The following is a 25,107-nucleotide window of genomic DNA, read 5'->3' on the forward strand; positions in this document are numbered from 1 at the left end:
GAAAGATGGATTATTATGTTGCTTTATACTCGTAATGTAATGAAAATATTAATACAAGGTTAGCTGCAGTCTATGAACCAACATCTTCTGTCTATTCAAGGTAACCTACAGCTAAAATTTCAACTAAAGGTCTGTTCAATAAATTTGAAAATACAAATGCATAAAATAATTTTTGGTGTGATGCATTTTCTAAATGACGACAAGAAACCCTTGCTCTATAAGGGAACTGGTAATTAGCTTTTTAGCTCATTCACTGATATGTTTAGACTAAAGACTGCCACTCATATGTCCTGTATAGTGGATATGGTGTCCCTAAATACAATAGAGTACAACTCAGTAGTTTCACACAACTAGAAAAATAATTTCAAACAGTATTAAAAGAGAATTTGTGATAAAGAAGTTAATTGTGAAGTATCTGTTTGTTAACCTCTGAAAAACCTAAACTCTCTCTGATTAAAAGTTATGCTCTGTTTCTGTGCATCACACTACATGTTGGTATGCAATGAATCATAAGCAGCTGGCTCACCTCAAGTGTAATATGTACAGTACATCTGTCTGTCCCACGGTAAAGTGAAAAACAGACTTACAACAAACACAAGCATCTATTCTGCTATCAGTCACTAAAGAAAAGAATTAAATGAAAGAGTCAGAACTGATGGAGTCAGTAATCCAATCTTTTTCAAAAATACACTGCCCAACCGTAATTAAAAGTGGTAAAGTTATATTATTATTTTAGTTAATGAGTTTTGTAACTAACTTACTAAGATGTTCACACCATAAATATCAGAATACAATGCTCAAAAGGTATAACAGCTCAGGCGATAATCTACAGCTTGTGGTGTCAGACTTCTTGACATGTCAGTGACTAGCTATACATCTCTTGGTACTTGATCATTTGGGTCAGGGGTCCTCAATCACAGTCTTGAAGGGCTGCAGTCGCTGCAGGTTTTTGTTCCAACCCAATTGCTTAATAAGAAGCACTTATTGCTCAAGTAACACTTCTGCTTCACTTTAGTTGTCTCGCTCATTAAGACTTTGAACCGTTATTGCTTATCTTGGTCTTAAATAGCTGTATTCTTGGTTTTTAACTGCTAATGCAAATGACAAAAGAGACCAGCACTTCTCCATTTAGCTTGTTACCATTTTCACCTGTGTGTATTTATCGTGCACTATTTGGTTTAATTAAATTCTTGGAAGGAAAGTGAAGAGAAAAAAGTGAAGGACTGAGAATTACTCATCTGTTTTAGACTTCAAATCATTTGGATGATATCCTTAGAAAGGGGAAGAAAATCTAGGATATGAGAATGACCTGACATGGCAGAATTAAAGTACTATAATCTATCTATCTATATTATATATAGATACGCTAAGACCATGGCATATGACGACAACTCACAGAGCCACGCCCAGCAACTCTAAGAATTCACTAAGTGCATGGCAAACAAGATACACGCAAGAGAGAGCCCCGCTCACCAACAATTCACTAAGCAGCCAACCATGGCACACACACGACAGAGCCATGCCCGCCAACAATTCGAGCGAGAGCAAAAGCATTTGCCAAGAATGTTTTCATTAATCAAGAACGAAAGTCGGAGGTTCGAAGACGGTCACATACCGTTGTAGTTCTGACCATAAACGATGCCAACTGGCGATCCGGCGGCATCATTCCCATGACCCGCCGGGCAGCCAACCGGGTAATCAAAGTTTTTGGGTTCAGGGGGGAGTATGGTTGCAAAGCTGAAATTTAAAGGAATTGACGGAAGGGCACCATCAGGTGTGAAGCCTTTCGCTTAATTTGACTCAACACTGGAAACCTCACCCGGTCCGGATACGGAGAGGATTGACAGATTCTGTGGGCAGTGGTGCATGACCGTTCTTAGTTGATGGAGCGATTTGGCTGGTTAATTCCGAAAACGAATGAGACTCCCGCCTGCTAAATAGTTATGCGACCCAACAGCAGTCAGCGTTCAAATTCTTAGAGGAACAGATGGCTTTTAGCCACGTGAGTTTGAGCATTAACAGGTTTGTGATGCCCTTGTATGTCCGGTACTGTACGCGCACTACACCGAACGTGTGTCTACCCGGCGCCGAGAGGCGTGGGTAAGCTGTTGAAGCACATTCGTGATGGAGACCGGGGCTTGCACTTGTTCCCCACGAACAAGGAATTCCCAGTACGTGCAGGTCATACGCTCCCATTGATTACGTCCCTGCCCTTTGTACACACCCTGACCCCTTGCTACTACCATGGTCGGGTGACTTGGTGGATTATATATAGAAAAGCAGCCGGAACCGCAAAGAACAATGAAAAGTTAACGTGGCTCAGAGGTGCATGTGGACTATACCACAGACAAAACCGACTGAGGTGGTGTTTGGAAAATAAACAGTCAACGCGACTCTCAGGTGCATGTGGACTGTACACAGACGAAAGCGACGAAGGCGGGGGCACATGGGCAGGCAGTGCGTACTGAATGAGCGCCATCCAGCCCCGCCCCTCGCTCTGAGAGGAGAAGGCGCTCCTCCAGTTTTCAGTCACGGACAATTGTATGTTGGTTCGTAGCGTGCATTGTTGCAATGTTACTTTATTAAATTATGGATTTTTCAAATGTTCATTTTATTCCCCTGTGCTTAAAAATCATTAAAAAAGCGGCGTGGCGGGTTGGCTAGTAATTCTATAATTCTTTATTTATTTGTCACATACATAGCTATACAGGACAACACGCAGTGAAATGCATCTTTTCGCATACCCCTTGGGGTCAGAGCACTGGGTCAGCCATTGTACAGCCCCCCTGGAGCAATTGAAGGTTAAGGGTTTTGCTCAAGGGCCCAGTAGAGTAGCATCTCTTTTAACAAGCCATGAAATTAAATTATTGGGAAGAATTGCTTTCTAATTAAGCAACTAGGTTAGAACAAAAACCTACAGCCACTGCGGCCCTCCAGGACTGTGATTGAGGAGGACCCCTAATTTAGGTTGTCGTCTCCTGCTCTCTGAAATCCCCAGAGAGTGAACAGGTGCCATCTATTTAAAATCAAGGCAGAAGAATCACCTCTTTTACTTTTTGCAGCATTAATTCTTTTAGATTTCAGTTCATTCCAACATATTCAAGTAGTAGAATTCTGATTCAGGCTTTTTCCTTTGATGATAATTAAAAGGGAAGACTGATAACCTTCAAAACTTGTACTAAATAAGTGGAGTAGGAGAGAAAAGCAAAATATATAACATAATTTATACATACTATCAAATAACTTTTGATATTGTTCCATACTGTAGGTTAATCCGGAAACTACAATATAATTACCGAAACAGCTTTAAAAGAGGCCTACAGAGTAGCTATCACGGGCAAGTCTGTCCTGACAGGCTAAAGGAAGTTAACTTTTTTAATCTTGAGAAGATTGCACAGGGATGAAAGACATCAATCCATTACATCTTTTAGGGAAACAAACAGCCAAAAACCTTCCAGGCAGCATCAGGCACAGCAGAAGTAAGAACCAACTCTGGGAAGTGTGTCAACCCATCGCATGGCACATTCACTCAATCATATCGAGCCAAATTTGAGCTGCAAATCAGCAAGCATGTCTTTGGGACATTGGGTGGAATAAATCAGGAAAAAAACACACACACACAGGGTGAACATGTAAAATGCACAGTAACTGGGCTTGTTCCAGGTTTCAAAATTTTCTAATTCAAAGTTCACCAAGTATAATCATTTCAGTAAATCAGTGTAATATGCATTAAATTACAACAGAGGAAACCTAGTGAAAAGGTGTAAAATTAAAAACTTATTATTGGCAAAATGTCTAACAATATGTACTGTATTTATACAAGGTACAGTAAATATGCTTTAAAACTGGCTGTCATGTCTTGCCTGGATTGTTGTGTTTTTTTTCAGCAATCAACACGTTGTGGTCTTGAATAAAAGGTGCATGGTAGCTTCCAGGACGACAGTGAGAAGCAATGCTAAAGACAACCTAGGAGACTTTACTTGTAGATGCACAATTTGTATCATCGACAGTTTGTGCTCTTCAGATTATACAGTATGTCATATTGGTCACAGATGAAAGTAAGAATTTCACCATATTATGCACATGACTATACTAATACCACTAGTACAGTTTTCAGTCACCAATTTACAGAGAAGCTGGCACAATTATAAATTTGACTTCTTGTTCAAAAGTGTACTTTTTTGCTTACGTAATGCACAAATCACACCCTTCTTTAAGACTAACCAGAAAACTTATAAAGCATGAGTTCTGGAATGAGGAAGAATGAATTTGGTCTATTGCTAATTTCCATTCAATACCTGTCTCAGATTATCACAGATATACACTGAAAATTTATTTTGTATTATTTCATGTGATTTTTATATATTTTTGGGTGCAATAAAAAATTAAAAACGCTTTTTAAACCAAAACATGGCATTTTTTCTGCACCCGATATTAGAAAATGGATTTCTAATGCAGAATCTGATGGTGCGATGAATGAGAAGCTTCATTCAAAAAAAGTTATTTTTACCTAACAACAGAGGTCCAAAATATAAAGAAATAGTGGAAAAAATGTATTTAATTTTAAGGAACTGGACTGCAACAGGAGACTCAAAGTTCACTTTTTGGATTTGCATTTGTAATTTTTCCCTGAAAATCTCGAAGCAGTAAGAGAAGATCAAGAATATCAGGATATCAAGGACATGGAAGGAAGGTACCAAGAATGTTGGGATGTCAGTATAATGGAGAACTACAGGGGGGATAGATTCATATAGAAGCACCTGAAAAAGTGTGACAGACCACTAAATAAAGTTTTAGATAAAAAAAAAAAAACCTAAGGAGTGACAAAAACTAGAGAGGTCATGTGCAAGTCAATGAGTATGTATTTGTTGTTTTCCATATATGTTTAAAAAAATAACAGATTGACTAATATTTTTATGAAAAACTGTATAAATAAGACTGTAGTTTTAATTAAATTTCTTTTCAATTTTGTACTTAAATTTGACAAGAATATGATAATTCTGCTTTTTATTTTGTTCATGAATGCAAATAAACAATTATTCACAATTAAAACTGTTTTAGGAGTTTAATTCTGCAGACATACGTAACGAAAAGTATTAATAGGAGGTAGTTATACCGTTTTTAATAAAAGTTTTGATTTTCACATAAGGGACAAAATGGTTTGGGGAGTTATTCTGTACATTAACATTTTGCTTTTTTGGAGCTTATCAACTGCCTTAAGGTCCCAATACAAAACAATGGACCAAAGTATTAATACAATTAAAGATATTGGATTTCGGTTCCCTAAACCGGCAAATATTCACTTTCCTTGTTAAAACAACCATTCCAGTACTCCATTAACGATTGATGAGATCTGTTAAACAACTTAAACGTTAACATAAAAAGAGAGCTTTAAATATACATTTTAAAAGTGCAAGCTACAATATAGCAAAAATACTTAAGCTTGTGACTGGTTACACGTGTTTTTTTTTTTACCTGTACTGGCACTGCAAAATGGATTCCCTTACCTTTAATAAGAATTTGTCAACACTTAACACCGCCCAGCCTAATATACTTACAAGGGGTTCCACCTTTCTGGCAGCCGTCGGTGCAGTGAAATTTTATCGCTGACATAAATATTGATCTGGTGCTTCTGAATGCTCTCCTCCTCCTTCCTTTTCTCGTCACCTTCAAGATCCAATTTAACCGGTCTTCCCAGTTCCCCAAGTGCATTAGGATCCAGCGGGGGCTTCTCGTACACGGGTCTCTTTAAATCCTCCAGATCACCTTTGTGATCGGGATCGTTTTCCACCTGAGCCACCCTTTTATTCGCAGCCGCACCGCTGTCCTTCTGTGAGCTTCTGTGAAAGAGCAGATAGCAGACCAGGCAAGCCCCAATCAATACCAAAAACTTAGTTCGCTTCCTCCTTCCAAACAGACTCATGTTCCGGACTCTTAATCCCCCAGTTCACGATCCTCTTCTCATTCCCAAAAATGGAGTGCACACCTTTTCCTTTGCTTTGCTTGCTCTCCCTTGTTTTAATTGTGCGAGGAGTGAAGTGTTAGTTGGGTTCCGGGTGCAGCCAAAACTGCCTCCTAAGAAAACCGAAAGCTATGGAGTGACGAAGACGTGTCCTGTATATGAAGCCGCAACAGGATACTAGAGATTAGCGGATTAGAGGAAACGAGGACAGGACAGGTAAATCAAAGCAGGTCATCTCACACGGTTTTAACATTCCCTGGAGTTGAGAAGTACTGCTACAAAACCAAATACACATTCACCCGCCTGCTCCATCCTACCTGCCGCGATTTAAGAACCTGGAACTCTGCCCACCGCCGACGACGATGATGATGATGAAAAGTTACATTACTTCAGTTGTCGCCACGTAATCGGATACCTTCTTATCAGCCATCAATGAGAGGACTAACGAAAATAGTCCACGTCGCGATTATTCGCAACGCCTAGCAACCTAAAAGGCGGATAACAATGTAAATAACTTAGAGACATTTACAACTATACGGACAACAATACCTAGTTTATTTCTATAAATAACGCAGTTTCTTTTTTATAGGTAACACCAAGTGACAACACCATCGATCTTAACGATAGTTCGTTCAAGTTTTTAAACATCAAGAAAAGTTTGCCGTTTGACTGCTTCCGGGGGCGCATCAGGTGGTGACTCCTCGGGAGCAGCGCCTCGCAGTCACGTGACCAGCGGGCGGACTATAAGCCCTGCGGAGGTGGCGGGATTTGAGTTTGGCCCTAAAAGTGCGCAGGCAGCCTGCTCCGATCGGCAGGGTGCAGCCAATCGTGTGTCTCATTGACAGCGAGTCACCCAAAATAATAATAATAATAACAAAAGGAGAGGAAAGTGAGATTTCACCTGGTAGACAATTGTGAGCTGTTTGAATTTTTACTTTGCTTTTAGTGCACACAGGTTCCATTTCCCTGTTTATTTTAGCCCTGATTTTTCCAAATGATGAATATTTACATAGAGCAGGAACAGAGGTATGTGGTAGTATCTAGACAGAACCGAACATATTCCCGAGGGTTAATTTCAAAATAATAACGTGCTATAAATAAACAAATGCAGTAATTCAGTTACAGGATGTTTGTTCACAAGCAGTTTTAATTCTGTGACCAATCTACTGAAGACTCGTTTTCATTTTTACAGCTCGATTGGGACTTGGAACTGATTATGATTACTTTGGGGAAAGGCCAGAACCAGGGGGCAGATTTACAAAGCTTATATAATAATGAGCCATTAACATGACAAACATATTTTCTCAGAAGTTATGAATATGATGTACAGACTCTACTTTAGTTCCTTTTTAAGATGGCCAATTGTGCGTATTTGCACTAGAAACTTTTTCTGTTTTTCCATCAGTTGTCACTCCTATGGGAACTGGTCAGGAATATGTCAGCCAAACTTCACTGAATTATGCCTGCTGTGTTGGAAGCCATTAACTGACCAATGAAGCACTTCTTTAATTTTTCGTATGGTGTGGGTGTAGTACATACTGTACATAAAACAGATTTTTGCCAACATAAAAAGACAATTTGCAGCAGTTTCGTGTTTTCCTAACCAGATCTGAGCAACTGACTGCAGTTTTATTGCAGTAAGGGCACTTAGTGAGAATTAAGCTGTTCTTGTTAACCGTAGGCAGTTACTGTCTATTATTGCACAAGTCATTTATGATACCAAGATTTGACTGACAAATGTCATGGCTTGATGGCCTGGTGTGGTATTGAGGGTCCGCGGCTCTGAATGAATGGGCAGTTGTTTAAATAATCCATTTGGCCGAGTTAGCCCTCCGTGGGTGTGATTGTGCAGCCGCGGGGAGTTGATTAGGTAATTGGGGCAAGTTGCACCTGCATGTGAGGGTGCAATCGTTCTCAATTGCGTAATCGAATTCCTGTGATGATTGAGTCGCTGTACCCACGTAGCCATATAAGTACGGTCCTGGCACAGGAGAGACAGGAAAAAGAAGAAGCAGCAGGAGCAGGGAGGAAGCGAGTGGATGAGCCAACTGGTTGAACAAGGGAGGTCAGGGTCCCATGTCAGGGCGAGTCATCTGCGCCCGAAGGAGGGATTTTGTGCCCACTGACTGTGAGGAATGGGTTCGAACGAGGTGGTGTCGTTCCTTGGGATACAAGGGACAACTGTGTGTGCGACACGGAAGACTCTGACAGAGGCAACCAAGACAGGGGTCAGTAGCGAGAGGACCGCAGCAACTTAAGTCTCTCCACAGGAGCGAGCCATGCGTGAGCTGGACAGAAGGGAAGGAGCTGTACTTAGCTGGTTTGCCCCAATGCCCGCTGCAGGCTTTTATTCTCATGGTTTAGCCTTGTTTCAAACATCTGGATTTCGTACCTGTTTATGAATTTTTTATTTGTTGAACTTTGAGAACTGCACCACTTATTTGAACACCGATTTTTTTTGTGATTGTTGTTAATAAAAGCACTTGCAACTTTTGCACCATCCCCTTGCTCAGTTTTATTTGTCCCCATTAGACCAGGAACATTACCGACAGTGTTAGGTTGAAAGGCTCCCGGAAGTAAGGTGGGAACATGTTGCAGGACCTGCACCATCATACCTGGGTCTACCTGTGCATTTATTTTGTGACAAAGTAGCTTTGGGAGATGTGATGGTACTGTGCCATTTACTGTAACAGCAATCATCATTACATGCAACAGGTGATAGTGGGTACCTGCTCAGAAGCTGGTGCCTTACATCTTTTCCCGATCACCAGAACCCAGAAGCTACGATGCCCACAGATGCCCTTGAGCGGTCAGTTGCAGAGTGCAGCATAGGACTCAATGCATCAGGAGGGAGGCTGCTCTACCATCCAATGAAATTCTACAGCACCGTGATTGCATATGTATGAGGTTTATTAGTATAATCCATATATGGCTGATTGACGGTGGCAAATGGGTAGGGTTTAAGGCACATTCATGTATGCACATTTACAAAATGATTGTGATTTATAAAGGTAATTTGCAAAGAAGTATATGTACACCAGTTTTATAAATCAGTTTTTTTGGTGTACACATTTTAATCGTCAAACTAATGCATTTTTTTTAATAAATTAGACCCCTGATCTGGATGGGATGAGGCCACTGGACAATGAAGATTTTTGTTCCTGAACACTTTTAGGTACATCTTAGGCATTTGAACAGCTGATCATAAAAATCAACTTTAACATTTCCCATCACATTCCATTTTATTACAATCTTCTATTTTTTGTGATCTCCTCTCATATTATAAGTATACATGTACACTCACTGAGTAGAGTATTAGGAACACTATACAAATACAGGATAGGGACTACTTTTGCTCTCAAAACAGCCTCAGTTCTTTGTGACATGGATTACATAAGATGCTGGAAACATTTCTTTGACACTCTGGTTTTTGTTGGCATGAGTGCATCACACAAGTTCTGTAGATCTGTCAGCTTCATATTCATACTATTTTATCTACCTTACCTTTCTCCTCTATAGGAAGTGAGCTTCGGATATTAGACGTATATCAAAGTCACTAAAAGCAAATTCACTTAAGAAACAGAATAATACAATTTGTTGAAACAAACAAGGATTATAGAATTTTGGTAACTGCCTATACAGTGCATCCGGAAAGTATTCACAGCACATCACTTTTTCCACATTTTGTTATGTTTCAGCCTTATTCCAAAATGGATTAAATTCATTTTTTCCTCAGAATTCTACACACAACACCCCATAATAACAATGTGAAAAAAGTTTACTTGAGGTTTTTGCAAATTTATTAAAAATAAAAAAACTGAGAAATCACATGTACATAAGTATTCACAGCCTTTGCTCAATACTTTGTCGCTGCACCTTTGGCAGCAATTACAGCCTCAGATCTTTTTGAATATGATGCCACAAGCTTGGCACACCTATCCTTGGCCAGTTTCGCCCATCCCTCTTTGCAGCACCTCTCAAGCTCCATCAGGCTTGGGATGCGTCGGTGCACAGCCATTTTAAGATCTCTCCAGAGATGTTCAATCGGATTCAAGTCTGGGCTCTGGCTGGGCCACTCAAGGACATTCACAGAGTTGTCCTGAAGCCACTCTTTTGATATCTTGGCTGTGTGCTTAGGGTTGTTGTCCTGCTTAAAAATTAACCGTCGCCCCAGTCTGAGGTCAAGAGTGCTCTGGAGCAGGTTTTCATCCAGGATGTCTCTGTACATTGCTACAGTCATCTTTCCCTTTATCCTGACTAGTCTCCCAGTTCCTGCCGCTGAAAAACATCCCCACAGCATGATGCTGCCACCACCATGCTTCACTGTAGGAATGGTATTGGCCTGGTGATGAGCGGTGCCTGGTTTCCTCCAAACGTGACGCCTGGTATTCACACCAAAGAGTTCAATCTTTGTCTCATCAGACAAGAGAATTGTGTTTCTCATGGTCTGAGAGTCCTTCAGGTGCCTTTTGGCAAACTCCAGGCAGACTGCCATGTGCCTTTTACTAAGGAGTGGCTTCCGTCTGGCCACTCCATCATACAGGCCTTATTGGTGGATTGCTGCAGAGATGGTTGTCCTTCTGGAAGGTTCTCCTCTCTCCACAGAGGACCTCTGGAGCTCTGACAGAGTGAACATCAGGTTCTTGGTCACCTCCCTGACTAAGGCCCTTCTCCCCTGATCGCTCAGTTTAGATGGCCGGCCAGCTCTAGGAAGAGTCCTGGTGGTTTTAAACTTCTTCCACTTATGGATGATGGAGGCCGCTGCGCTCATTGAGACCTTCAAAGCAGCAGAAAGTTTTCTGTAGCCTTCCGCAGATTTGTGCCTCGAGACAATCCTGTCTCGGAGGTCTACAGACAATTCCTTTGACTTCATGCTTGGTTTGTGCTCTGACATGAACTGTCAACTGTGGGACCTTATATAGACAGGTGTGTGCCTTTCCAAATTATGTCCAATCAACTGAATTTACCACAGGTGGACTCCAATGAAGCTGAAGAAACATCTCAAGGAAGATCAGGGGAAAAAGGATGCACCTGAGCTCAATTTTGAGCTTCATAGCAAAGGCTGTGAATACTTATGTACATGCAATTTCTCAATTTTTTTATTTTTAATAAATTTGCAAAAACCACAAGTAAACTTTTTTCACGTTGTCATTATGGGGTGTTGTGTGTAGAATTCTGAGGAAAAAATGAATTTAATCCATTTTGAAATAAGGCTGTAACATAACAAAATGTGGAAAAGGTGATGAATACTGTGAATACTTTCCGGATGCACTGAATATATTGGCCTATAAGACTGGATGCAGATAGACAAACATGTATTATTTGCTATTTAGAGTTCTGATTTATCTTGGCACAGATAAATAGTTTTACAATATCAAGTCTTTGAAGATGATATCTGATGGTACGTGGAGTTGTTGCTACTCTAAATTCAAGTGGAGGATTCTTCTTGCATTGGAGTGCATTCTTTCTCTTTGCGACATGGTCTTTTGTTCAAGTGTTCTTTGCTTTTCTCAGTTAAACTATTTGATTTGTCTTCTGAATGTAGATTTTAAAGTTCCCATCTTGAAGAAATAACTGCTTCTCGGCCCAATGACACAGAGCTTGGAATTGCAGAATAGATTATCAACTTTCCTGTCCACAAAGAGAGTACCAGCTTTCAGCTCCCAAGAGAGAGGAAGATAGTGGCATGTCATCTTTTAGGCTTCACAGAGCAGTCTTCAGAGGGTGTTCAAGAGTTCATTCTGGAGACTGTGAAAGCAAGTGCCTCTGGAATTTCACCACATATAGTGCCCTCAGAATTCCCAAGTTCTTGTTTAAGAATGGCCCAGCTAGTTTTGAAGCTGCAGTATGTATAATCTGTCATGACTGGATTAAAGTTACTTAGTTACAAAATCACTTCCTTCGCACCGGTGTGTTATTTTGTCCATTAGACTTGTCTTTCAATGAATTATAGCCGTTTGTCCTATGGTGTCTATTTCATGCCGTCTCTATTAACATAAGTTAAATCTGTTTGGGAGGAAACTCAAACCCAAGAAGATGCAAGGAAAGGGTGAAAATGACAAGCACTGTAACTGACATACAGTAGATAATGAACACAGGGTCCCTGAGTTGTAAAAAAGTAGCTCTAATCAACATGCCACCTCAGTTTAGTCAAGACATTTTAGAATAATTCAGATCAGTGTTTCTTAACCACTGGGTTGCAACCCACTTTTAGGTGGCAGGCATCCACAGGTGGGTCAGGAGTTATTGTTTATAATGGCTTGGTGGATCACAAAGAAACTTTGTATGAGGAAAAGTGGTTAACCACACCAAAAAGGTTGAGAAACACTGAATGAAATAACAAAATCACAACAAGCAAGTGAGGGTAACTATCTAAAGATGCTTATTGTATTATTTTCAAAAGTGGGATATACCTACTGATTATTTCTGCATGACTATAATGAATGTTCAAACCTAGAAACAAAAGCTGTTATAATTAAGATAAGAACACAGTGAAAGTATAGATTAACATTTCAATAGAGAATTGTTTCAAATGAAAACCATCAGCCATATTTTCTGCAGCATCAAGGTTAGGAACTACTGATCTAGAGCAAGAGTTGGGATACCTCTGGTGATCAATTGTGCTAATAAAAACAATTACACTAAAATATGAAAGCAGAAATCAGCCCTGGACTGGACCAGAGTCCTTTGCAGGACACACTCATGCACACATCCACATTGACAAATAACTAAACAGGCACTTGTGTGAGATGACAAGAAAAACCCTTGCAAACTCCACAGAGACAGTAACAAGGCATGAAAATCAAATCCACTGGATGTTTGAGGCAGAGTCATTAATCACTGTGTCAACCAAAATAATTGTGTACAAAAAGGAAAAGGGAGTTTTACAGTCTAGAAACTAACAGGGTACAGAAGAGCAGTAGACAATTACACAAAAATCCACAAGCTGAAAGAATTTACCCATATTTAACCTTTAGCCCTGGAATTTCACATAGGCCATATCCAGATATTTTCTAATGCAGTGCAGTCCTAAAATTAATTTTGTTTTATGTCCTTCAGGTTCTAAGTAGATCAAACCTTGTGGTGCCATACATCCTTTGTAAGACTTCTCTGACTTTGCAATCTATATACCATGCAATGTTGTTTGTTTTTTAAACCCTTCCATGAAATCTTAGTAAGTCTTGTAAGTTTATTAAGTGTATTTTCTAGATGCCAAATAGAATAATAAGGGCATTAAATATTATAATTCTGTTTATATGTTATTAGCTACAATTATTGTGTCTATACTTTAATGAAGATCAGATCACTTTTATGACCAGTTAATGAGGTAATTCCATAGGGTTCAAATATTTTTCTTGCCACTGTAACACATATTTTTTCAAATAGTATAATGGTACATTTTACTTGCCTTGACTGTATTTCAGGAAGTAGAAAATTCTAGCCAATATTTCTATTAATATTTCAAACATGGAATTCATATCCAGCATTCAGGGGATGCCCTGTCTTTAAATAAAATTGCCAAGTGCTCTGGATCATTTCTGGGCTGCCTACTTATTACTATAAGAAAAAAAAATCCCTATTATGACTTTTAGGTGGTATCTATTGGTCTTGAAAAATAAGTCTGACACCATGCCATGCTGTCTTTGCAACACTCATCTGTCCATTGTACTTTCAGCTTGTACGCTCAGAGAATTCTTAGACACTTACTACAGTGAGTTTGCTTTCAGAGTCACATGCTAGATAAGGGCATACAATAACTGTACAGAAAAGACCAAGACCAGAGATTTAGAAAATACATACAGTACAGTACACTATATGCCACTGCAGACACTTTATGCTAATTTGTAGTCATGCATTCATGAGGTTTAAAATCATACAGTAATTAAAAAATATGTGTGGTGGAAATCAACTTTTTAGAATTAAATCCCTGCCTGATTAATCTTCAAAGAATGCACAACTGTTTAATATAATTCTAGCATGTATTTTGAGGATAAGAACAAAACTAGGTTGCCTCAGCAATTTTTTTACTATGTTATCTGACCAAGGAGCAGGCTAATATCATATTTGATTTATATAACAGGAAACTTGATTATAAGACAAGCATCAGGGCAGGACAACTAAATGGGAAGTGAAAGCCTGACCTATAAATGAAACTCACTTTCTCCATTTTTTCCAAGCAATGTAGCTAGGACATTATGAAAGATGTTGGATTGTATTAATCCAGAGTAAACTCAATTTACTAATCTATTTCTTTTACTGCTCATTAAGAACTACTTAAGTGTATTAAAATGTGTGTAATAATCTAAATATGTGTGGCAGAGGAAGTGTGCTTTTTATGTTAATTCAGATGATAATGTGCTACTGAACTTTATGCAGGAAATGTAAATGTAACTTAAACAACAATCCCCAAAAAGAATTTGTACCAATGAGAAAGAAAAATCTTAAAAGGTCAAACCTCCCACATTGCACCAAACATCTGTAACACCTCTTGACGTAAACAAAGGGTCTTAGACACAGACTTAATTGTTTTTATTTCCATCATATTTTGTCGACCAACAAAACAAAAGAAAATCACAGCTTTTGTGCTCAATATCCAATCAGTAGTTTGAAACAAATTATAATTTTCATATTCAAGTTCCTTGTGAGCACCCCCTTCAGTCTTTATGTATCAAATTTAAATTGTTTTATATCATGTTTTGTTTTATAGAAAGTTAACAAGCAATGTTGAATTGTGTACACTATGTTATTTAGATGTTCTCAATTTTATTCCTGTATTTGTTGCCTATGTAATGTAGTAAATGTCTGTACTTTGTGAAGATGAAGGGAACACTCTGTCAAACAAAATATACAGACAAATGACAAATATTCCATTTGTACAAGACACTGCAACATGAAGTTTTTATGACATCTGAAATGAACAAAAGCTTCATTCCAATTCCATGTAAAATACATCAGTGTAGTTCATTTACTTAAGAAATGTTAAGTTATAAACAGCACATTGCATTTTTTCAAGCAAGTCTAAAATTAGAAATCATTTCTGCTTTTTTGCTTTGTAAATAAGCAGAAATCTGATAACCAAAATACATTACTTTGGTTCAATTAACTCTGAGAACTTACATTACATTATTCTGTAGACTTTTGATATTTCTTGGTATTTACTTACTATCATACTGATGTGAAATTTATTTTAAAAAATATCTGAAAAATATGTGAGGCCTTGGAAAAATGGACATTAGCTGCCAAACAAATTAAAGATTAGGGAGATAAATATACTTTCTTAAAACCATCAATTAAGACAAACAACACAGAAAAGACACACGTTAAGTTTAGGTCTAACATAGCATTCATAATGCCGAAATGAGAACAAAGTAAAAATATACTAAAAGGCTGAATCCTAAAATTGTTTTCCCCAAATATCAGCAAAATAAAAATTAAATTGGTTCCTGTAAAACACATATACAACAAATGCATAAAATGTTTTTTCATTATATAATTCCTAACTGCTTTGTAATCATTTTTATATTGTAGCCCAATAACTATAAAAATCAAAAGTATACCATTGGAATTACAAATTTGAAGGACTAAAGGAAAAAAAAACAGTTCACATGTTAATTATACCTGCTAATATTATGTGATATTGTATAAATATTACATTATCTTGGAATTTGAAAGTTCACTTATATATTTAATTTTACTAGTCTTTATTAGTTACTTTTTCAATATGTGTGCGTGTGTTTTTCCTTTCTAAAACTTGGAACAATGAGTTTGGAATTATTTTCTATACAAACAATGGGGACTTGTACAAATATATACAAGAAAATAAGGCACACCACTAAAATGCTCTATTCACATGAACATCCTAAGCTGTTAAATTATAAAATGTTATAGTGTTGTTCATTGCATTGCAATATTTCTCACCAGAACCTACCTTTCAAGCAGTAAAGGGCAGTGTCCTCTTTGGTTATGAAAAGAAAAAAGATGTAGGCAATATGCCTTATAATTCAGTTCTTATTCAAAACAGTTCCTGCTGTTTATGTGCTGACTGCTCTTTTGTTTGAAACAGGCAAACTCTAAATTATACATTATGAATTGTGTTTGACACATTTTAAAAGACATGAAGGCATTTGTGTAAAGGGTTAGACAAAATGAAAATATTTGAAAAGGGGAAATTTATAAAGCAAACATGATTTAAATTACTAAATCTTTATATATTAGTGCAATAACCTAAACATCCGCTTAAACACCGTAAAGCCAAGATTTCAGTAAACTCTTCAAGAATTTCTCAAAATAAGCATTTCTAGAGGTAAACAGAATACCCTATTTTCATTAGCACTTGTTACAAATAAATTGCAAAAATATTCTGTTTATCTTCTGTGGGTTATAAACAGAGTCAGGTAGCAAAATTTATGTTTATGGTAAACTGTTAAGATTAATGATTTGGCATATCTTTTTCTCTTCAAATATGTCCTAAATGTTAAAATATTGGCACTTCCATTGGAAGCTGGCATCTGCTATGGCATCAGAATAGCTACTCAAATTTCCAGATCTGATTTTTGTCTGCTGGATTACAGTTTTGCATTTGTACATCTGTCCTTCCTTCTGAAGTGCGATAGGAGGTAATGCACATGTTGGAGTGTGGGTGATAGATTGTTCCATCCTGCAATAAAATAAGATACATAATTCTGTTATGTCAAATTACTTTGTTTTTAAACAAACAATAGGTCAGTATCTTGACAAGGACAAGAATGTTAAAAATGTATAACACAGTGTCTGTGTATTTTACTGTAACGACCTGTCATAATTATGTTTTGAGCATATATAAAAGAACACATTAAGGTACCATATACTACATTATTCTAAAAGTAAACTACTGAGCTTACTTTAAATGCATTCTGCATTATTTAAACAGTATCTAAATGTAAGGTATGCTATGCATTCTGTTTCTTCCCATCTTACTTAAATACATTTCTGACAGCAGAAAATAAAATTAAAATAACCCACTCTTAAAAGTAATTTAATACAGAAACGGCCAATAAAAGGACAGAAAAAAAATGTGTAACAGAGCAGAATCAATCAAAATACCCAAACAATTAAAATCAATCCAAAAGCCCAAACAATTAAAATATTAAATATTCACTTACAAAGAAAATATGTTTTACAGAAATGCAGAGAAGTGTTGTTTAATAAGCTAAATGATTACATGTTATTGTCTTGTTCTTCACATCTTTGAAACAATACAAAAATTGAAATAGTCTGTAGAATTCTAAGGACAAGAATTCTTTATGTTCATTGGAACACAGTACCTCAACATAAACTAGAAGAATAGTTTTGCTAAACAATACATGTAGATAATCACCATAGTGCAATCATTATCTAATGAATATAAGCAAAGTAAAAAAAAGTGATTTTTCAAATTTTGTGCAATTTCTATATGTATGAAATAGCATTTGGCAAAGTCTGAAAGTCTCCAGTGGGTGCTTTGTTGTTAGCTATTAAACTTACTTGAATCAAGATACAGAACTTGGGACCACCTCAGAACACGTAACATGCTGTCTTTCAAAATGTGTGCAAGGTGGAAATATGTTTTGTTTTTAGGGCCTTTTAAACTATGTGGATGAGAGGTGGCCAAAAAGTGTTCAGTCTGATCTTAAAAGGTGTATTCTACACTGCAGATTTTCTTAAGTGTCCACTGATAGCCCACTGTATACTAAAATACAGCACTTCTAACACAAGTAGGTATTACTTGTTTAAGAAGCAAGTCGACATTGATGCTGAAAACAACAAAATCAAGTACTGTGCTATCATTACATTATTCTCTCCCAGTCAACATATACTAGGACCAGTTTCCTTCATAAGAAAAAGTAGTAAGCAGAATTCCATAATGGAATATAATATAACAGCCCTTGAGGATTACCAAAGGTCTGGTTGGCCTTTAACATTGACAACTGATGAGAAGGTTGATACCTTGCAGCAAATTGCAATACAGAATACAAGAATGACAGTGTATAAGATAGTAGAAAATATAGGAATTAGTTATGGCTCATATGACTCTATTCTTCAAGATCTAGGCACACTGTACACCCACACACACCTTCCGGGAAATGCACACTATCAACTATGCCTGTTGTGCTCTGTAACAGTTTCTCTGTCAGAGGTTGCAAATGCTAATCTGTGAACCTATGGATTCAAAGTGATGTCACACCAACTTTATTACTCAAACTTGGCCCCGTGTGACTACCACCTATTCCCTAATCTAAAGGACTACCTCCATGAGACATGCCATGCCAATAACAAAGCACTCAACTTAGCCACAGCTGGTTGTACAGTAAAAACAAAACATTTTATGTGAGTGACACAGAAACGTTTCATCAGTATTCAAAAAGCTTTTATGATGAAAAATAAAACTACTTTGATTTTACTGGTATTTCAATTATTAGGTCAGGTTTAAAACTTTTTATTCAACCCCTCATATTATATACATGTATACTGATGAACAGACTTTGTATGCATACAGTAATTGTCCCAAGCATAAATGGTGACAAATTGTGATGATCTAAGAATAAAGCTGGCTCAAGAGGCTCTATAGTTAATTCCATAAACCTTACAAAATTTGTAGTACCTATTTAAAAAAAAAAAAAGGAATAGAAAGGAAAAGGGAAAATATGTTTAAACTTAAATCTTACTTTCTTAAATTCCCATACAACATTCCCTGGGACATTTACTCCATCACGAGGACAGTATTTCATTCCAATGTAATTTTGGCCTTCTGGTACTTCTGCACAAAGTTCTGTTACAGAGTTGAAACGGATTTCCTTTTTAGATGTATATTCAAAATACTGTTAAGAGAAAGAAAAAAAAAATCTATGTAAGAGATATTTTTCTCTTTTGATATGTTATAATATCCATAATCTAGATTTATGTTTAGTCTCCTGCTGCTTTCACTTCTTAAAAAGCAGTGAAGACAGTGCTTTGATGAGAAAAAAAATGAGTTGTCCAAAACTAAAACACATGGCATCCATCCAATAGTCAGTTCATTATCTCTCCCTCTCGTCAAATCACTTTGTACAGTATCCAGTCCCATCTTAAAAAGCAGTGAAGACAGTGCTTTGATGACAACTGTCGCCATTCTTTTTATCTAGCAGTCAACACACTGCTCTCATTTGAAAAAAATATATTTGTGTCCAAAACTAAAACACATGGTATCCATCCAACAGTCAGTTTATTATCGCTCCCTCTCGCCAAATTACCATGTACAGTAATTCTGTTTCCTTTTAAAAAGCACTACTATACTAATGATTAGACATGCCATTGTAAAATTATGCAAATTTTGCAACAGTTGTTTTAATATAGGAAAATGTAGCTATAATATGTGTACACAAATCAATATGAAACCATTTCCTTATAATACTCTAAAAAAATTATACCAGTGAAAAAATGACCAACATGACAGTAACAAGGAAATTTTTTCCCCCAAAGGAGAAAATATCTGCCTCACTCAGAAGTCAGCTTAAAGGAAATGAAAGTAAATTTATCTTTCTTTGTTTTGTTTTGGGCATATCTCTTCCACTGCAAGAATAAACACCTCAATATTAAATTATATGGTAAACAGATATGAAAGCCTCTAACCTTATTTATGAGCAAGGCCTCAAGGTATGTGAGCTCCTCCATTACAGGGAACCTGCTCATCCTACGCCTGTAGGAAACAAGCCACACTTTTCTGTGGGAGGATCATGGCCAGATAATATAATCCGCAACTGAGCCAGTATAGCTACACTGTATAAATGAAGCCAGCATGCACTGGAGTCTGAAATGTGACTACTTGAAGGAAAAGCTCAAAAACATCAGGAAAGAAAACAGGGAAAGAAAATCTGTTTATGACTCAACTTAATTTTATGACTTTGGGTCAATCTTATTAATTTGAAGACTGAAGCATAACAACTACAGTTTACAGACTATTCTTCTGCCTACTCACAAATGGAAGACTTTTACAATCTCTGCCACACGCAAAATATTTTTGTTCCCTGAGATCACTTTTATTAATATTTAAACAAAATTATTTCTATTGTTTTAATTACATTTTTCATGTTCATGTCGTACTCTGATGCCACTGTGGCCAGAATACTAGAAGGAATAACTTCACAGATGTAGGAAGAATGTGCAAACTGCACCTCGTATACATTTCCTAGCCCCTGCACCACTGTCTTTGAAACCCTGCACTGGGTAAAGTGGAAACAGATGGGTGAATGGCAGTATGACTTAACGCCATGCTGCTACTGACTCTGTTTAGTGCATGATGAACATGGAAAATTACAAACAGTTACTTGACTAGCTGCTGCCACCTTATTTTTTTACACTGTTTTAAACTTAATATATAAAGTCTGCTTGTCCTAAAAAATCATTGTAAATAAAAAAATTAAAACTACATAGTCTAATTTAAGTTGCCTATGAAAAAATAAGTTAACAAATGAGTTAAGTAAAATGATTAAAATAAAAATTTAACACTGAGTTGACTGTGCGCTAAAAGCTATAACCAAAATAAGCATTTTTTCTGTCCCCCCAGAGTTAAAATTGCAATTACAGGTATTTCTGACACTTGTAGACAGAGCAGAACAAACTAATTTATGTTTCAACAAAAGCAGCTTTCCTGCAAATAAGCTGACATAATTAGAAGTTGCTTTGTGTCTTTTGTTAAACTGCAGGTTATATTAACTAACTTCTTGATTAATATTGTCTGCAATTAATAGGTCAAGGGTAACAAAGTCCAGGTCAGCCTCAAAGGCTGCAGATATTTATTGCAATCCGACACTCAACTTAACAATGAACTGAACTCTGTGCATAATTAGACTGCATATGATTCAGTTTTGGTATCAAATAATGCATAATTAGTCATACCTAGTAGTGTACATGTTATTATTGTCTTGCCACTTACTAAATAGAACAAGATTTGAAGTTTGCCTTGTTTACTCAGTACTGAGCATGACTTTTAACCAAAACAGCTAACAATCTGCAATGAACAAGCACAGCTGTGACTGACAATTAACAGAGATTTGAGCATCCCACTGACTCCAGTATAAAATCTCTCAGAAGGATCTGCGCTGGTATCCCGAAGGTTGCCGGTTCAAATCCCCGTCACTGCCAAAAGAGGTCCCATTCTGCTCGGCCCTTGAGCAAGGCCCTTAACCTTCAATTGCTCCAGGGGCGCTGTACAATGACCCTGCACTCTGACCCCAAATGTATGCGAAAACTAATAAATTCCTAATACGAGAAATTGTATAAGGCGAAATAAAGAACAAAAAAATAAATAAAAATTAGTATAACACTAGGTGGCAGCATCTTTCTTGGAGCAAAAAAAAAAACTATGTTAAAAACTATGGTCACCCTGAAGTTCAATGTGCAAAAACAAATTAACAACACTTTAGCATGTAAATTGAATAATTTCTTTTTCTTATATTATATCCTTGAATAAAAGAGCATTTGTTGTGTTATATCCTTTGTGAAAGTGTTTATTTGATATTTGGATTTCAGTCTTCACACATTATACACTTTTACGTCAGTATTTTTTTCATTATTACTATAACATGAAAAAAGTTTCTGTTTTAGTTACAGTATGTGTTCAATATTTCTTGCCTCTCATTCCCTGTAATCCTACATTTACACAGACCGTTGTAGACAAGGAACACACATGAAATGTAAATTTCCAAATAATGATATATTATTTACCCTATACAATTCCAGACACATAACTCCCACATAAAGAGACCTCAGCGCTGAGAATTTTGTGTCTGACTTGATTTCAGCTGCCTTGATGGGGGATGGAATAGCAGGCTCTTGCTGCTTATGATGACTGACACATCTGCAAAACAAAGACGCTGATGTGGAGGAGGTGCGAAAGAATTTAAGGTGGCCCATATTAAGAATATTTTCATAGGCTACAGGGATTCTACTGTTAAATCATGCAAAAACAAATCAGAAAACACGAAAACAAATTGGAAACACAAACGCAAAAGCAAATGGGAAAACACAATCAAAAACAAAATAAGAATCAGAATCAATAACAAATCAGAATACGCAAAATTGCATTTGTTGTTTCTGATTTGTTTTTGCATATTCAATTTGTTTTTTCATTTTTTCATTTATTTTTGTGTTCAATTTGCTTTTGCGTACAGTGATCCCCCACTATATCGCAGTTCAGCAATCGCACCCCCGCTACATCGTGGAGTTATTATTATTATTATTACTAGGGGGCTCTGCCCCCTGCTCGCTTTGCTCGCCCACCTGCGGGTTTGGTTTACTGGATAAATAATATAAAGAGATTGCTATTTTCATGGGAATTGTTACATATGCAGTATTTTCATTTTTACTTTAAAACTTTTGTAAAAACAATACTTGTCCTTTATTTTCTGCCCTGGGCATGATTAAATCTTTCCCATGGGATATATAACGCTGCTTGCGTTGTGAAAGCGGGGGTCGTTTGAACACATGCTAAAGAGATGCAATCAGTTCAGCTGCTGTCTTGCTGCTGCTGCTGGCCAGCTGTGTGTTCTGCTTGTCGCGCTTTGCGTCAATCACTTAAAAGCCTGTACAGCAGCAGTCCTTTTGCCACTTCATGTCTCTACCGTTAGCGTTCCAGGGGGTTATTGGTTGGGGACGGCGTGAGGGCTAAACACACGCTAAGAAGAAAAACTCAGATCATCTGCTGGCTTGCTGCAGTTGCAGTGTTCTGCTTGTCATTGTTTTAAGGGAGCACCTGAACTTTGTCTGCCAAAAGCATTCCAACAACTAGTTGGTAGGTTAGATGTCAGTGAACTTGTTTTAAATTGTTTTTAAGTAGGGCGTGACGTGCAAGTTTTGCTTCCTAAGGTTGTAAAGTCTAGTCTTGCGTGTCGTCAGAGTGTCTCTCCAAGATGATCTGGTCTCGATCGCTTCGCTCAACACCCCTGGAGGCGCGCTACACTCCTGCCACTTTGCGTCTCTCCCACTCACGTTGTGAAGGGGGGAGCTGAACGCACGCTAAGGGGAAGAGGATGGATCAGCTACTGGCTTTGTGCTGCTTCTGCCAAGATGCCTGTTCTGCTTGTAGCTCTGCACATCGATCATTTAAAAGCCTGTACAGCAGCTGTCCTTCTGTCTCACTGCCTTGTCTTGCGTGACGTTAAAATGTCTTTCGCGGAATGTCAAATTGTCTTCCAAGAAGATCAAGCCTCGTCTCCCTGGCAAGATTTTTTTTACAATAAAGAGATGTTACTCATATCCTTAGCCCAATATCCACATATCATATGTGTTTACAAAGTATGTTTTAATAAGTTCACATGTGTTTAAAGCGTGTGGGAGAGGTATTTTAAGGTTTAAAAAAATGTTTATTTATATGGTTTTTCTATATCACGGATTTTCACCTATCACTGATGGGCCTGGAACGTAACTTCCACGATAGGCGGGGGATCACTGTATTCAATTTGTTTTTGCATTTTCTGATGTGTTTTTGCTGTCTCTGAGTTGATTTTGCGTATTCATTTTTCATTACGTTTTCTCATTTGTTTTTGCATATTCAATTTGCTTTTGTGGTTTGGATTTGTTTTTGTGTTTACAATTTGTTCTTGCATTTTCTGACTTCCATCCATCCATTATCCAACCCGCTATATCCTAACTACAGTGTCACGGGGGTCTGCTGGAGCCAATCCCAGCTAACACAGGGTGCAAGGCAGGAAACAAACCCTGGGTAGGGCGCCAGTCCATCGCAGATTTTCTGACTTGCTTTTGTGTATATAATTTGTTTTTGTGTCTTCTAATTTGTTTTTGCATTTTCTGATTTGTGTTTGTATTACCAATTTGTTTTTATGTCGTCTGATTTTTTTTTTTTTTGCATTTTCTGATTTGTGTTTCCAGTATGTTTTTGTGTTTTCTGATTTGTTTTTGCAGGATTTAATTTGTTTTTGTGCATTGCGGTTCAGGGCCACCGTAAAAACTCTATAAATTTAATTAACAAAGTATGGTTGACAGGTATTACAAAGAAAGGCAAGTGCCTAGGTATGTCATTACAATCTAAGGTAATATGGTGGTGTCACACTGATTGTGATTCTGACAGCACATTTTCAGAGTAATTGTCTTAAATTCTCTGACATGTATGTACTTCATGAACCTGGAACCGTCAATATGGCAGTTAAAGTTGCAGTGCTGCTTGCTTCAAAAGCATATCTGTGCTACTGGTACAATATACCATTAAACAAAAGTTAACAAGACAACATTAACTTCTGTATATTAAGAAAGGCTAAGAACTAAACTGTCTTCCACTACAGTTCTACACCAGTAACTATTTAATGAGAACTAAGGTGTGCATCTGTCTTTTCTGGAATTTAGCAATATAATGATTAACTTATTCTGCTTTAGTACTACAGAATTTAAAAGGTACAGTGAACAGCAATATTTTTGAACCACATACTTACAGTAATTCTTATTATAACTCATAAACATTTGTAACATCTATACTGTGCAACAGCTTGATAACTACTTTAATGATCATCAAGGGCTAAATTACTTCATAATAAAAATTATTTTGAATAGTCAATTCCAAAAAGAAAATGTTTTATGTGTTTTCAGGTGATTTCAATTTATTCTAATGAAAAGCATTCCATTATGAGAAATAAATAAATAAACACAAAACACAATGTAAAGCACAAACAGGGAAAATAATATATATTCACAAAATAATATAAAACACAATATACTAAACTATTGTTTTTGGATTTCTTAAATGCTTTAAAGTATAATAGAAAAACACAGTTTTTCATCATGAAATTATCTACTGTATATAAATTAACGGCAAATTAACTAAATATTGGAAAATATATTAGAAAAAAACAGCAGTTAGGAATTTTACAGAAAGTGACAAAGTAAAGGTGATGAAAGCCTAGTATGTAATAAAAATATTTTTAAAATAAAAAAAATAAACTTTTGGAACTCAATAGTAATACACAGACCTGCATTTTACAAGTTTACAGGGTAGTGTTGCTTAGAAGGAGCAAAATATTTACCTGATTACCTCCTTGCCCGTGACAGCCAAAAAGGGAAAGATGAGCACCAGTTGGGTTATGCTCAGGAGCATTGTAATCCAGACATTCAGAAGAAATGCCTTTGCTCCGTACCTAAGT

The 25,107-nt window shown here is 37.1% G+C and overlaps 2 protein-coding genes across 2 annotated transcripts in view; both read right to left on the bottom strand.

Annotated features, from left to right (window-relative positions):
- The window catches only part of galnt12 (UDP-N-acetyl-alpha-D-galactosamine:polypeptide N-acetylgalactosaminyltransferase 12), a 36,870-nt gene extending 30,202 nt beyond the window's left edge, over window positions 1-6,668 (bottom strand). Inside the window, exon 1 of the mRNA XM_039736491.1 lies at window positions 5,559-6,668. Within this exon, the coding sequence (XP_039592425.1) occupies window positions 5,559-5,923 (365 nt within the window). The 5' untranslated portion in view covers window positions 5,924-6,668. The remainder of the gene's footprint in view (window positions 1-5,558) is intronic.
- Window positions 6,669-14,476: 7,808 nt separating this feature from the next.
- The window catches only part of poc1bl (POC1 centriolar protein homolog B (Chlamydomonas), like), a 111,432-nt gene continuing 100,801 nt past the window's right edge, over window positions 14,477-25,107 (bottom strand). Inside the window, exons 9-11 of the mRNA XM_039736665.1 lie at window positions 24,991-25,101; window positions 18,646-18,798; window positions 14,477-16,619 (exon numbers count right to left, since the gene is read on the bottom strand). Coding sequence (XP_039592599.1) covers window positions 16,491-16,619; window positions 18,646-18,798; window positions 24,991-25,101 — 393 coding nt within the window. The 3' untranslated portion in view covers window positions 14,477-16,490. The remainder of the gene's footprint in view (window positions 16,620-18,645; window positions 18,799-24,990; window positions 25,102-25,107) is intronic.

The sequence above is a fragment of the Polypterus senegalus genome, chromosome 15, assembly GCF_016835505.1.
Source record: "Polypterus senegalus isolate Bchr_013 chromosome 15, ASM1683550v1, whole genome shotgun sequence".
Classification (NCBI taxonomy): Eukaryota; Metazoa; Chordata; class Cladistia; order Polypteriformes; family Polypteridae; genus Polypterus; species Polypterus senegalus.